This window comes from Zootoca vivipara, chromosome 2 (assembly GCF_963506605.1).
Source record: "Zootoca vivipara chromosome 2, rZooViv1.1, whole genome shotgun sequence".
NCBI classification, from domain to species: domain Eukaryota; kingdom Metazoa; phylum Chordata; class Lepidosauria; order Squamata; family Lacertidae; genus Zootoca; species Zootoca vivipara.
The window spans coordinates 84,545,336-84,561,313 of NC_083277.1; the positions used below are offsets into that span (position 1 = coordinate 84,545,336).

Consider the following 15,978-nt stretch of genomic DNA (forward strand, 5'->3'; position numbering starts at 1 on the left):
ATATCTCCCCCCCCCCCAAATACATACACATCTTCAATGTTAATCAAAGCAAATGAGGCACAATCATAGTATGAGGAAATCATATTCCAGCAGGGAAAAGCATTTTGGGGGAGTGCAGATTGGAAACTGAGGTGTTGTCTCCTTGAAAGAGGGGGTGTAAGTCGAGGAGAGTCCTGAGGATCGGATAAAGACCCCTTACTCTGAGGTTCTCCACCCCTTTAGGGCTTTAAGATGACAATGGAGGACAGAGTCCTAAGTCCGTTCCTTGTTTGCCACGGTGGATGAATCCCTTTCTCCCACAAAAAAACTATATTAAAAAGAAAAATGAAAGAATTTGGTCTTGTAGCACTATCTGTGTTTGAGTTCCACTTGTTTAGTGCTTGTCAAAGTACACCTGGAAAAAGTATATTGTGATGACAGAAGAATGGTGGATTGGGTGAAATGTCGCCACACTTAACACATCAATATCACAGGCCTATACCATTTAGAGGTCTGCACCTGTTAAACTGGATTCTAAGCTATTGCAGGCTTTATATAACTAACTGCTTCTGCACACAGAAAAAAAGCAAAAAAAGGCATTGATTTCCTCCAGCGCAGAATCCTTCTCAGCTACTTATTGGGCTCAGAACTTCAATTTGATCAATGCCTTGAACACAGCAGAAAACACGGGAAAACACAAAGGAAAATATTGCCTTGAAAAGCTCACTGATATAGGAGGAATTATTTGAGCTGTGTCTGTTATTCCTATTTAAAGCGATTTGCTGCAAAATCAAAATAAATGTCAAGTAGAATCAAATATGGATAAACCTGTGGCCTTTCCATTGTTGTCTCTGAGCTCCGTCTGCTGATTCCAGGAGGAGGATTAAATACACAACAATTTTATCTTAGTGGGCCTAGTGTTGGACTTGCAATGATTTAAGTGCAATTGAAAGCTTTAGGGGACAAGTTGGTAGAGAATGAGAATGCTTTATATACAGTTTATCAAATGGAAGGAGGGATGTTTTGTACATAAAAGGAGCTTTCAGGATCTGTAAGCTGCTGAATGCCAATTATGGCTGCTGGGCATTTCACAAAACATAGGTCTCTAAGAGAAAGAGCATTAACTAAAGACAATGAACAATAAATGCAAGATGTCTTTCTCTTTGGCGCAGGGGTCCAATGGTACTATTTTTAAAGGTAGCAGCAAGAAAATGTGGGTTCATAGCTGGTATCCTCCTGTGTTTTCCTAACTGTGGGCCATTATTCTTGGAAGCAATATGGAAAAGTGCTGTGTGCTCTAGCTGCATGGTGCTCAGTCCTAATTGTATACACATATATATATTTTGCAGGTCCAGCGACATCTTTCAAAACTCTTTGATAATATGGCCAAGATGAAATTTCAGGTGGATTCAGACCAAAGTTCGACCAAGCTGGGCTTAGGGATGTACAGCAAAGAGGAAGAATATGTTAACTTCAGCGAGCCATGTGACTGCAGTGGGCAGGTTAGGGTGATGTCAAGAAACCCATGTTCCTTCTGTGAACGAGGTCTATGCCTGTGGTTTTTGTTCAGACTATAACAGAGTAGACTATAACAGAGCATTTCCTATTTGGCACACTGAATGGGTGCTGTAAACAGGTTGCCTTGTGATGTACCTACTCTGGTTACATGATTCAAGCAAAAATGAAAGTTCAATCAGCCTAAGAGTTCTCTGTACAATTTGAGTCTTTTCTGCATGGATTGAGGTGACATTAGATTCAGTATTACTTACTTACCTTTTTATTTGATGCCTTACACCTGAGCAATCACAAGGCAGCTTACAAACAGTGAGCACGGAAAAACTGAAACAGAAGAACAAAGCAATGCAATTTTAAAACGTATTTTATCCTTCAAAATACCTATAACATTTTGTTACAACAGCTGATGAATTATGCACAACAGAGAATATAATATGTGAGCAACAGAACAGTTACCATCAAATGCCTTGGAAATAGAGGAAGGTCTTTATCTGGCACTGAAAATATATTAATGACAGTGCCAAGTGAGCCTCACTGGAAAGAGCATTGTATAGACAGGGGGCCACCACTGAAAAGCCCCTCTCCCACATCACCATGACATCAGCTGATCATTTCTTAGTCTGGGCAGGCTCTTGTCAGAGTGGTGCTATGAATGATTTGGGGTCTTGAGCGGTATAAGGTTTTATAGGTTAAGACTAGCACTTTGAATTGAGCTAGGAAACATGTTGGCAGCTGCTGAGGCTAGACTAGGATCGATGTAATATGGTCATACTATCTGATCTCCATTATTACTCTGGCCACTGCATTCTGCAGTTTCTAAACAATCTTTAAAGGTAGCTCCGCATATAACATATAGCAGTAATTTAACCTGGAGGTAAACAGAGTCTAGACCTCTGAAGCCAAGTTATCCCTATCCTCATAGGATAGCTGAAGCTGGTAGAGGGGGCACACCATGCTACTGAGGCTACTGAGGCCAGTGGCAGTAATGGATCCAGGATAGCTCCCAAGCTATGACCCTATTCCTTCAGGGTGCAGTTTTGACCCAATCCAGGACCAGTTGGGTCCAGTTGAACATCACTCGTTTGGTCATAAGACCCGCCGACTCGGCATCTAGACTGGGTTCCAGTAAGTTGGCCTTCATTTAGTACGTTATTGTGGTCAGGCACTGGTTCAACGTAACCAAAGCCTCACCTACAGAAGAGGAAAATGAGAAGCAGAGCTACATGTCCTCAGCATATTATGGCAGTGCACTTCCAAACCCCAGATTACCCCACTCAGCAGTTCCATGTTAGATGTTATGCAGCAAGGAGGACAAGATATAGAGTTTTGTGGAACTCCACACCGGAGAGTCTACAGGACTGGGCAGTATTATCCAAAACCTCCTAGAGTTGGCCATCCAAGTAGAGCAGAACCCCTGCAAAGCAGTAGCTGCCAACTCCAGAAGGACACCTTGGTCCAGATACGGTTAGCAGAGACCCCTGCCTGAAGCCCTGGAGAGCTGTTGCTAGTCAGTAGTGTTAATATTACTGAACCTACATGGACTTAATTCTCTGACTTGGTATAAACAGCTTTTATAATCAAGAAAATAGTAGCATCTTGTTAAAAGGAAAGCTTCCTTACTGTTGTTAATAAATATTCTGAAACTTTTTTATGAATATTATCACTTATAACCTGAACCCAGCACATCGTATATTCATTTACTTGCTCCAGTTAACCACCATTCCATAATACCTTATAAGTGTCTATAATATGGAGAGAGAGAGAGATGTTTATCAAACCTTTTTTCAAATTATGTTACAGTACCTTCTTTAACTGACCAGTGAGCAATTCCACTAAAAGCAGACAAACCATCTGATTTTTTTAAAATTTAAACCATGAGAGATGTTCACTCTCTTTTTAAATTTCACTGCTTGATTTTCTGATAACATATATTTAGATCTATAAAGTCAATTTCCCTATAACTCTTAACTTATGTAAATACCCTTAATACACACGTATTTTTCGACAGTGATATTGTCTCTTGGTAGAAAAATGCATTTATGTATGAAGTGACCCTGATGTTAATATTATACGGTGAGCATGCAAGAGGAAAGGCTGCTTTTAAAAGTAATTTATTTATAACCTGATTCATCTCGAATGGTTGGGTCTGGTTACAATTTTGTGGGCGGGAAATAAGCATAAAACCCCGCTGTAATAGAATAAATAGAATAAAGCAAGAGGTCAACTTCAAGCAGGAAAATAAATCCTGCAATTTTCTGGCCACCCAAAAGGCAAGTCTTTCAGAAGAAAAAGGACCACAGCTTAGTAGCGAAGCACACGCCTTCTACCCCAAAGGTCCCAGGCTGAACCCCGGCATCTCCAGGTACAGCCATCTGAAGCCCTGGAGAGCTACTGCAAGCCAGTGTCAGTGATACAGAGCTAGATGAGCCAGTGTTCCAGATTTTTAAAAGTGCTTAAGTTCACGCTTAGGACACTTTCCAGTGGGAGAGTTTTTATAACGAAGAATGCCCCCCTCTGTATTTTGCTGTCTTAAGCATGGCATAAAGATGGAATGGTGGTGAGGTGCTTCTAGGGGCCACAGGGGACAAGACAAGTTGCCTCTTGCCTTGAGCAGCAATCCTTTTTTTGTAGTTTCAGGGAGGGAAGAACCACCACCTCCAGGGTGAGTAACGCTTGATGGTAATTGCCTCCTGGATTCCTCTTCTCCCCTAGGTGGAGAGCTGGCTGAACCGTGTGTTGGACCACATGCGGGCCACTGTGAGACACGAGATGACAGAGGCTGTGATGGCTTATGAGGAAAAGGCAAGGGAACAGTGGCTTTTTGACTACCCAGCACAGGTACTGCTCTGTTTCCTCTTCAGATGAACAATCCGTGGTGTGTAGGGTGGGCTAAGCATGGTTCTGGGGCAAATCCCATTTTATGCCTTCTTAGCTTGAGTAGCTGTCATTTCCGCTGCACCTGGGACTTAGCTATATAGCTGCAAATATAATGTTTTAAGTGCATTATACAAATGTGACACAAGATGGTGATGGTGAGCTAATGGTAAATTCCATTTAAAAATATTTTTTTTAAAAGCATTTCACAGTGTTTTTTTTAAATATATGTGTAGATTCAGCCCTGGTCAGTCTTACGATAACTGACCAGTGGTAGCCATTCTCTACAGGGAGTTGCTTGCACAGAATTTAGTTGCAGGTAAAACAAGCAACAGTGACAGAAATGGAAAAGCCCAATATACCCAAAGGCCTGGGCAAATTTCACCTGCTGATGAAATTACAGCAGTATCTTGGTGAGACACACCTCAGAGCAGAGGACATTTCAAAGGTGAGGGGCCACCACAGAGAATCTTCCCACAGGTCTTTAACCCCACAGAATCTCATTAGGTGTAGGGACCCTCAGCAAAGGTTCCTTGCAGATTTTAAAACTTTTAAACTTTTGCAGATTTTAAAACTTGGGGAGGTCAGTATGAGAGGAGGCGTTCTTTTAGTTATTTTTTAGCTAGGTCATTTAGGACTTTAAACCCCATAACACCTTCAATTAGGCCCAGAAGATAATAGGCAACTAGTGCATTTTTTCCAGATTTGATGGGCAGTATTAGAAACAGGTATGAAAGCTAGGAGCTAAATGGCACCTTAAACCTGGGTTATGGGCACAACAACAGAATTTTATAACCAGAATACAAAGCTGAAAATGAATGAACTGCCGCTGAAATAATATTCATTTTTCACATGGTCTATTCCTTCCCCTGCCCAACCCCCGTAAAATATTCTTAAGAGGGTCTCTTCTCCAGTCTTCAGAGCGTAGCTAGAAGCATGGCTGCCAAGTTTTCCCTTTTCTCACGAGGAAGCCTATTCAGCATAAGGGAAAATCCCTGAAAAAAAGGGATAACTTGGCAGCTATGGCTAGAAGTGGGGAGGCAGAAACAGGTTCTCCTTTCCTTCCACTCCACAATTTTATTCTGAAATCTTAGGCCCAGTACAGCGCCCAGAGATCAGAAACGGCTCACGCTAATGAAATTCCCTATCACAAAATGCTCCTAGAACAATGGGAGTTTCAAAGCCGTGTCAGTGCTCTGGGGCACCCGCTTGCACCCTGACTGCGAAATTCTCATCAGATGCTACTTCTGGTTGTTAAGCGTCAATTACTTACTTGGCAGTGGACTGCTTACCAGAGTTCAGAATTGAAGTGCAGCCTAATGGATCCTTGGGAAATAGGAGTCCTATGGTAGCTTTCTGTAAAACAAAAAAGCTTCTGTAGTCTGAAAAGAACATTAGCACATGAGCCTTGCTGTGGGGGAGCCACAGTGGGAGAATGAGGAGCTTGCATATCTCAGTTCTTTGCAAACTGGGTGAAAAAGGCAGCGCCTACCCTGGAAGAAACGATGGCTAACAGTAAAGCATTAACAGTTAAACTTTTTATAATTTTCCACCCTCTGCAAACACTCGCTCCAATTTAATAGCTTTTGAGCTGGGTCAGTGCTTTAAGAATTGGGTTGCCAGTGACTAAAGATTATCAGATGCTTTTACAGCTCAGAGGATTTTAGTTTTGCTATAAAGGAAGAAAAGAAAAGAAAAGCCATTTTCTCCATATGTAATAAATAGAAGCATGGAGGACATGGCTTTGCCTTTAAAAATAAATAAATAAATAAATATTGAGTGGTGGTTGTTTTTCCAATATGGAAATCAAAATTTTATTAAGAATTTGGATGCTGAAAAAAAATATGGGTGGTATTGTCACCAGTTTTTGTTTTTTTAAGAAGTAGGAAATATTTTTTTTTGCTTCAGAATCATTTGCAAAGCTTTATGGCATAGGTCTTTTGCTTACCCTCATTTATGAAAAAGCACCCCCTCCTGATGATTTATTTTAACTTGCAATATTTGTTAAGCTACCGTTTCTATCTTTTGACCTTTAAGTGGCAATAATTCTATATATCACATTTTTATGGCTTCTCATAGATTACCTAATGCAGGTGGCCAGTGGGGATGTTTTTGGGATCGGCAATGTTTAAATCCCAGGTTTTATTCTAGGCCATGGCTGCATGATCTTTTGTGGCCATAACCCTGTGGGAAGGTATGGCCTTTGAGGCATCTTTTTACTTCAGGGTAATTGCAATTTATCTTCTTTCTTTAGTGGATTTTTCATTTGATGAGTTGCCATCTCCTGGGAACATTTGCCCATTAAATTGGGAAACACTGGTTAATGCTGGAGAGGGTGTAGTGATGGGAAAAGGCAATCTGTCCCAGCTCATGTCTCAGGGAAAATTCCTGAAGTATCTCTGTAACAATTTTATATGATGGCAGAATACTCCTGTAGTAAAGCATTGTATCAGTAGACGAAATCCATGTAGCCTTTTCAGGAATTATCCACAAATTATTTTTGGTGTCCTTTTGTTTTCTGACATATTTTTTTTAACCACATATTTCTTCATGGATGTTTTTCTATGAATGAAAAAAAATCATTTTGGGAGGAATTCAGCGTCATGCTAAGAAGATTATTACTATTATTATTTATTGAATTTATATACCACACTATACACAGAGGTCCCTCTGTTGTTGTTTAGTCGTTTAGTCATTTCCGACTCTTCGTGACCTCATGGACCAGAGCACGCCAGGCACTCCTGTCTTCCACTGCCTCCCGCAGTTTGGTCAAACTCATGTTTGTAGCTTCGAGAACACTGTCCAACCATCTCGTCCTCTGTCGTCCCCTTTTCCTAGTGCCCTCCATCTTTCCCAACATCAGGGTCTTTTCCAAGGATTCTTCTCTTCTCATGAGGTGGCCAAAGTATTGGAGCTTCAGCTTCACGATCTGTCCTTCCAGTGAGCACTCAGGGCTGATTTCCTTCAGAATGGATAGGTTTGATCTTCTTGCAGTCCATGGGACTCTCAAGAGTCTCCTCAAGCACCATAATTCAAAAGCAACAATAGGGGCAAATATTTTGGGTTGCTAGACAGAATAACCCCCATCTCCTCCCCCACCCCGTATGATGTTCCACAGATTCTCCTGACCCCTCTGACACAATTCCGATGTGTGTGGGGGCAGAAGGAGAGGGAAGGAAAACCCTGTTGCTGAAGCAGAAGCCCCTCCACAGGGCTTCCACTGACAGCACTCATTAGTTGAATCCCACCCCTTAGACTCTTGTGGCTTAGAAATCCACCCTTTATTTCTGACTTTGCAAAGTATTCTGAGTTTCTTTCTCTTTCCGAGGTGGCACTCACCTGTACTCAGATTTGGTGGACCACAGAGGTTGGGATTGCTTTTGCCAGGCTGGAAGAAGGCTATGAGAATGCCATGAAGGAGTACTACAAGAAGCAAGTGACCCAGCTGAACACCCTCATCACCATGCTCATAGGGCATCTCTCAAAGGGCGACAGGCAGAAGATTATGACCATCTGCACCATTGATGTGCATGCTCGAGATGTGGTGGCCAAGATGATTGCTCAGAAGGTTTGTTGCTCAACACAAACAGCTGGATCTTTTCCGTACTGTTTTTCTCAGGATTACTGAGAAGGGAGCTTGTGCATTGCTAGTGAAGACGATTAGTTGGCTAAACCAGCAATGGGATTACTTTGAAGCCATGCTGCCATTGCTGTTTGCCCTTTTTACATCCTAACTCAGGGTTCCTCGGGCCAGCTTTCTCAAAGTTATGATGGTGATATGCTGAATTCATCCTGGGATACAGGAGGGAATGTTTGGTTCTTGTTCCAGGTGAGAGCTGGGGTGTGATTCACGTCTAGTGTTTGATTCAGGTCTTTGAGATGAGTCAATGGTGTTATGTGTCTTAGCTAAGGTAGTGTGGATATGGGATTGGGGCTGTCATCCCTGTGGTGGCAGGTAAGAGTGGGACAAAAATATACAGGTGGGAGGAAGGCAAGTTAAATCAAAGCCCTTGCCCACTCTGCTTTATCTGCTGTATTTCAGAATCTGGGGACACTGGTCAATTGGCCCCCTGGCCTGGTCATGTAGTTGCTAAATGCCAGGTCTGTCCATAATACATCTTTGACCATCCATTATTTGATTGTGTATGACGGGGTAGACTTGTCATGCATAACTTTGACCTTGGCAGATGGGCTGGGTGGCCTATGCTGACCCAGCTGGGGGCTCAGTGCAGCACCATTCCAGGTCAGAGGGGGAGGGAGGAGGTGTTACAATCATCCATAATAATTTCATCGTCCTTACCAAGAGACCAACTGGCAATGTGTGTGGGTTTGAGGGGTTGTTTGTGGTGTTTGGCCAGAGAGATAGCACAGTGATGTCGCTAATGTACTGTCTGCCCCACTGTTCTGCAACCTCCCTGACCGAGCTGGTGGATGAAGTCTTTGATGTGGTGTTGGAGAACCTTACACAGTTGTTTTTGGGGGAACTTCAGTATCTATGCTGAAGCTGCCTCAAATGGACCAGCTTGAGACGTCATGGCCTCCATGAAAACCATGGGGCTCTCTCAGTACATTAATGCTCCAACACATGTAGCTGGGCATGCCCTTGACCTGGTCTTTGCCTTAGAGTGGATTGCTAATGCTCCATTGATTGGAGAGCCCACCATTCCCTGGAGAAGTTTGGCCTGAATGTAGCTACTCCACTTGCAGGGATGGGGGACCCACTGGTTGGTCTGTCTCAGAGGCTGGTGGATTCCTGAATGCTCTGGGGGATTTTCCACCCGACCTGGCTGGCACTCCTGTCAAGGCACTTGTCTCACTGTGGAATGGTGAGATGTGCAAAGCCATTGACATCATTTCCCCCAAGTGCACTCACCATCGCTGTGGAGCATGTAGATCACCTTGGTATTCCAGCTGCACCATTTGCCCCCCCCCCCTAAGCTGTTTTATCTTGACTTTCTGTTCTGCTCTTGAAGGTGGACAATGCACAGGTGTTTCTTTGGCTGTCTCAACTCCGACACAGGTGGGCAGATGAGGAGAAGCACTGTTATGCAAACATTTGTGATGCACAGTTTCTGTATTCCTATGAATACCTTGGGAACACACCCCGCCTGGTCATCACTCCTCTGACAGACAGGTAGGTATCTGGAAGGGGTTCAGACAAGGGACAGGTGTCACTCATGGAGGAGCTTTAGTTTGCCAGCTTGTTGCAGAATCTGTTCTCCCCACCCTCCCATTTTGTTTGTGCAGAAATTTGCTATTTCTGATGTGCAATTCACAAAGCCTTGATGGTTTTGCAGCTCCAGTCTTTTTTTTTTAAGGATTTTTTTTAAAGGACAGGGTTTTTAATAGTGCTGTGCTGTTTTTGTTATCTGCATTTCAATATATTTGTTTCATATTGTTTTGATTTCTATCACAGTTTAATTGTTTTAAAAATGATTATCTTTTATATGTTTTTAGGCTTTTTGTGTGTGTTTTCTGTCTTGTTTTAATTTGTGTAAGTTGCCTTAAGTTCCTATATGGGAAGAAGGCAGGATGATGATGATGATGATGATGATAATGATAATGATAATGATGATGATGTTTTCCTTCCTGTTTGAAGATGCTACATCACCCTCACCCAGTCCTTGCATCTAACTATGAGTGGGGCTCCTGCAGGGCCAGCTGGCACTGGGAAGACAGAGACTACTAAGGATCTTGGGCGAGCTCTTGGCATCATGGTGTATGTGTTCAACTGTTCAGAGCAAATGGACTACAAGGTAACTTTTAAGAAACAGTTAAGAATAATAGTATACCAGTAAGATTCTGTGTAGAGAGAAAGAGGTAACTCAGCTAAATGCTGGTTCATTAGGGAAGTTTCTCTTAAAAGGTATGGTGAGGACTAGAAATCCAAAACTCTGCAGAAAACTAAATACATATAATTACTGCTACACATTTTTGTTTGTTTGGAGAAACTGCATCTGACATACTTTTCATTCCACTTTCATTGGGGTGCAATCCCACTGGGAAGTTTTTTCTGCACAATCTGCATTGATTTGAATGGGATTTGCACAAAAACAGAGTAGTGCTGTGGTGAATCATGGCTGTTTCTGATAACACTCAAGCTTTGCAGTTCTCCCCAGGGCAGATTTATTCTCCTTGTTCACTTCTGTTCCATTTCCCAAAAGCTTACTATTTTCCCTCTTGTGGGAAAATCAGCTGTGGGGCTGTATCCAGTTCTTTGCTTTAAAGAACGAAATTCCCAAAATATTTGAAACACTTTCAGGATCTGCCAGCGGAATTGCGGCATTCTGAGGGGATTGCCTCAGCGTCTGACCTGGAAATGAAACTGCCTCACCTACTATTGCTGTATCGTGGCCAACAGACAATGCTAGACCCACCTTCAATGCAGTCAGCATCGTGTGTTGGCAGCAGCACAGCAAAAAGTAGGTGGGTGGTTTCACATTCAAGTCAGGTGCTGAGACAACAGCCTCACACAGTCACAATTTCACAGGTGGGCACTATCCTGTTTTGAAATCAAAGCTTAAGAAACATTTCATTAAACTAGAGCAGGGATGAGGAACATCTCTTCCCCCCTGCCTCTGCAGCTACTGCTAGTCCACAACTTCCATCATTCCTGACTACTGACAGCGCTTGCTGGGACTTATGGGAGTTGTAGTTCAACCATTTCTGGAGGACCGCAGGTTTCCCACCCCTTGTCTAAATGGCTCTTCATTGCTTCTCATTGATCTAAGTAAGCAACCCTAGAATTATTCCTTCATCTATTTGAGCTCGGAGTGCTGTCAGCCAGTACCAATCATCTTTAAATGGGCGGATTGCATATAGGCAATAAAACAGTACAATTGAGAAGCCCATCCAAGTTCATCATTGCTGTTATTAGCTTCCGCCTTCCATTACCTTGCTCTTTAGAAAGTGCCTACAGAACAAATTGCTCATGAGACTGGAAATAGGTTGTATACACATTTCACCGAAGCAAAATAGGTGGGTAATTTTGCTGTCCTTTTCCCTTCTTTGTTGCAGTCCTGTGGGAACATTTACAAAGGCCTTTCCCAGACTGGTGCTTGGGGCTGTTTTGATGAGTTTAACAGAATTTCTGTTGAAGTCTTGTCAGTGGTGGCTGTACAGGTAAGTAATAAGTAGGAAAGAAGTGTAAGGCAGGGATGTACCTTGAGATCTTGGCTGCATTTGGATGTCACACAAAACTATAGTTTGGTGAGACATGAATGAGCCTAACCTCCTCCCGGGCTCTCCTCCCCTCCCTCCTGCATGGCCTTCTGTTTCTGCTTTCGATTAATCATAGTTTATTGCTGTGTCCAGACTGACAAACTGTGGGCAACGTTAACTATGGTTCATTTAAAATAAGCCGACTTCAAACTACGGTTTTTGAAGCAGGCTTGTTAAAACTGACAATAGTAAATCTTAACCACAGTTGCAGTCCAAATAATGTGTCATGCTGTGGGTAAAGAATAGTGGAAGCAAAGGCTTTCAAGCTATTCCTCCTCCTGGCTGCATGGAAGGAAGAGAGAGTGCAAGCCTGGAAGGAGGCAAGGCTCCTTTATGTCTTGCTAAACCATATTTTAGTGTGATGCCCAGAAATGGCCACTGTTTTCATATTATTCATTCTACTTCCACCTTTCCGCTGATCAGTCTTCAAGAGAGCTAACGATAAAAACGGATTAACAATAAAATATAAACACAATCCAATTGAAAAGGACAACAATGACAAGAGCAGAAAAGCAAGTCACCATCAAAGGCTAGAGAGGACAATGTGGTCTGAAGCTGGCATCTAAAACATAAGAGTTAATGCCAAGTTAATATTTCTTGGGAGGGTATTCCATGAATGGGGCACCACCTCAGAAAAAGCCCTATGGCTGGTTGCCACTTACCAAATTTCCTCAAGATAGGATTACCTGGATCCAGAAGACGTGGGGGAGGCTTGGTTTACTGGTTTTAATATTGCTTTTAACGTATTGTGTTTGTATTATTTGGAAATGCAATTTGGTCCCATTATAAGTAGAATTCCTTTTTTATTTCTGTTGAGTTTCAGTGCTTGACAGCTGTTGGGCGAGGTGGGAATTCTGTATATCAGCTTTGCCTGGTTCCAGGTGCAGAACTGGTGTCATAAATGGATTAAGAACCTGGAAGCTGTAGGGTACTGAGAGGAACAGTAGCTGAGGGGCATTTGATCTTGCTGTAGGGGCACTCAGTAGAAATAGAGAACATAATGCTTCTATGACAGTTGTAGCATAGCTATATGCCCTCCTCCTTTCTGGACAGGTAGCATGGATAGTAGCTCCTGCTTTAGGGCAGTGTTATTTGGCAAAGGTATGTACAGTTGCAAAGTGCTGTGAACAGAAGTGCCCTGTGAAAATATGAGGCCTGTGCATTTTAAGTGTGATGTGTGTAAAAAGCCCATGTAGTGATAATTAGACAGTGTTGAGCCTGTTAATGTGCACTGCCCAGGAAAAGATACAAAAGGGGTATTATCTGATTAAAGGAGAAACGGTATCCTCAGACAAGAAGTCCCTAGTTGATTCAACATTACATGTTTTTTCTCCATTAGTTAGACTACTGAAATAAAACAAGCAGTGCCACTGTAAATTTATCATCGTGGTTTTAAATACAATTTGGAATGTTAATGTGATGGTGGGGAAAGCCCTAATCAGATGCTTGTCTTGTCAAGTGTTGAGTGTCTTGTCAAGTGTTGGTTGTGTTTGAAGACAGCCTGTTAATACAGAGATTCTCTCAAGCCAGTAAACATGGCGTTGATGATCTGTTTCTCCTCTCAGAAAGCAGCACAAGAGGAAAAACATTCTTGACATTAAGCCTTCCAAACAATAATAGTCAAGACGATGAATCTGTACTTCAGAGGTGCAAGCCACACAGCAGAACAAAGCAGACCATGAAGTTAGCAAGCCATGTATGTTGTAGTAAAAGTGCCAGTCTTGCTATTAAACATTCAAGGCAGCCACTCGCAAAATCTCACTTAACTTCCAGGTCAATTAAAATTCTACCTTGGATAACTTAGCATGTATAGATATTGCATTGTTGGCCCAAAGCAGTGGGTGTTCTGTTTTAATTAGCTTTTAGCCTTGAATATACTCCTATGATGTTGGCTATGCAGAGCCATCACACAGGGGGATAAATGTATGCTAGAGACATTTTTCATGGCATGAAGGCTTTTCATTTCTTTTATCCCAGTATCAATGAATCTATATAGCTGCTCCTGTCTTGGCTGGTTTGGAATAGTCCTGGTTTGCAAGGTGGTGATATGCCACAGGCTTCCTCATTCCTGCTTCCATGGACCCATCCTAAATTTTGTTCCTGGATTGCATGAGAATTGCTCACATAACTGTCAGGTTCTGTCAATAATAGGCAGGGGTCTTTCTGCCCTAAATTTTATGTTCATGCAACCTTACACGTGGCATGGAAAAAAAGAGGGCAGAAAGAAATTATTCACCCCCTGTCCCCCATTACAACACTACAACTGGGGGCCACCTGATGAAGTTGGCTGTAGTTTCAGGACAGACAAAAGAAAGTATTTCTTCACCTAAAAGCATAATTCATTTATAGAATTCACTGAAGCAAGAGGTGGAGATGGCCACTGATTGAGATGGCTTTAACAGAGAATTAGACAAATTCATGAAGGGTAGGTCATCAATTGCTCATTAACCTTGGAATCAAGTGGAAAATCTTCTTCAGAGGCAATGTGTCTTTGGATACCAGGTGCTGGGGACAAAAAAATGGGGAGGGCTGCTGCTCTTGTGCCCTGCCTCTGGACTTCCTGGATGCAGTTAGTTAGCCACTGTCTGAAACACGATTGGAGGAGCCCTAATGACTTGATGCAGAAGGGGGTCATCTTTCAATGGAGATAAAATTTACACTGATAGAGCCATGGAGCAACCTTTTTACCCCCTTCTTTTTTTGGGGAAAAAAGGGAGTATACAGTGGCTCATAAAGATACAGTTTGCTCATAATGTGGCAGCTGTTTTAACAGCAATCACTAAAAAAAGATGATGCCGGCCCTCTCAACCAACAGGAGGCATCTTCTTGCTTAGATATGCTGCAGTGTAGATAAGTGCTTGATTCTAATATGTACCATAATACCACATAGCTTTTTTAGCACACGTTTTATTAAGCACGCTTTATAAAAATCCATGCAGGAAGCCCAATTTTCTTCCATTTTCAGGTGAAAAGCATACAGGATGCCATAAGGGACAAAAAGCAGAATTTTAATTTCCTTGGCGAAGACATTAGACTAGTTCCTTCTGTTGGCATTTTCATCACCATGAATCCTGGCTATGCCGGTCGTACGGAGCTGCCTGAGAATTTGAAAGCTCTTTTCAGGTAAGATATGGATCACATTCCTTTTAGCTTTCGACATTTTAGTACGTTAAAATCTTTGTCTCATTCTTTCCTGCAAGAGTATTTTGTGGTAAGTAACTGTTGTTCCCATTTTATGGAACGTAAACTGAGGTTTTTGGTATACAATCTGGCAGCTTGTCATTGCACTGGAAATTGTATCTGGGACTCCCTGCTCCATACCCAACACTATTCATCATGATATCTCCCTTTGCCATGTGTATTTTGTTCTATTTTGGCAAGGGCAAATGAACCAGACACAGTATTTTCCCTCCAAGGTGTAGCCCAGTGCTTAGTCTTCTGGTTTTTGGATGAAAGTGACCAGTCTGGGCTGCTCTGGAGTATGCAGGCTATATAAGTGACTCAGTCAGAGCCTTTCATCCAGGTCCTGACTATGCTAGCACATAAGGCTCTTGCTTCTCTGTGTAAATTCCAGGAAACACCTGTGTGTGCATAGTATCCCTGAAGTTATGCTTATGGAGCTGGTGGGAGATACTCAGGAAGTCATAGTATTTTGAATGTGATCACTATAAGTGGGGCCTGGAACAAAATGGTTCAGTGAGTATCTCCTATTCAGGATACTTAGTTCCTGAGCAAATTCCCCCTCCCAAGGTCAAGGTGCACTTTATCTATGGCCAGCAGAGTTACTTGGGTCCCTGAAGCAGAAAATCCCACAAGCAGCTCTTCCTCTGGCTGGCTGGCTGGATGATGATAAGTATAATGAATAAGTAACTAAATAATTTGCCCCTAAATTGTGATGGAGGGTAAGGTATGTGTGTGTGTGTGTGTGTGTGTGTGTGTGTGTGTGTATAGCTCAGTTGGTTAGTGTGTGGGGCTGACAATGCCAAGGTTGCAGGTTCAATCCCAATATGGGACACCTACATATTCCTGCATTGCAAGGGGTTGGACTAAATGATCCTCAGGGTTCCTTCCAACTCCATGATTCTATGTGTGTAGAAGCCCGTGACTTGTGTGTGGCTGAAATGCAGAACTCTTCATCTCTTGCTTTGCCTGAGGCCCTTGGGGTAAAATCAAGACACACACCCCCACCCAATGTCTGTATTAGGACAGTCTTGTGCTAGATGGACAAATGGCCTTGTTGTGACGTGGGGTTTGTGATTTCAGCTCTCTTGACAAAACATGCTGGAGACAGTTCTCTAGTAACAGCTCTTTATTAAAGTGAACAAGACTGAAGACTGAGGAGAGGAAAGCTACATTTATAGGGACAGGGGACTAGCTAGGAAGGGATAC

The 15,978-nt window shown here is 42.5% G+C and overlaps 1 protein-coding gene across 2 annotated transcripts in view; it reads left to right on the forward strand.

Moving 5' to 3' along the window:
* The window catches only part of DNAH9 (dynein axonemal heavy chain 9), a 196,784-nt gene that overhangs the window by 33,514 nt on the left and 147,292 nt on the right, over window positions 1-15,978 (forward strand). For both annotated transcript variants that reach the window (XM_035104728.2, XM_060271783.1), the window contains exons 23-29: window positions 1,329-1,481; window positions 4,207-4,332; window positions 7,697-7,936; window positions 9,342-9,502; window positions 9,968-10,124; window positions 11,386-11,490; window positions 14,555-14,712. In XM_035104728.2, the coding sequence (XP_034960619.2) occupies window positions 1,329-1,481; window positions 4,207-4,332; window positions 7,697-7,936; window positions 9,342-9,502; window positions 9,968-10,124; window positions 11,386-11,490; window positions 14,555-14,712 (1,100 nt within the window). The remainder of the gene's footprint in view (window positions 1-1,328; window positions 1,482-4,206; window positions 4,333-7,696; window positions 7,937-9,341; window positions 9,503-9,967; window positions 10,125-11,385; window positions 11,491-14,554; window positions 14,713-15,978) is intronic.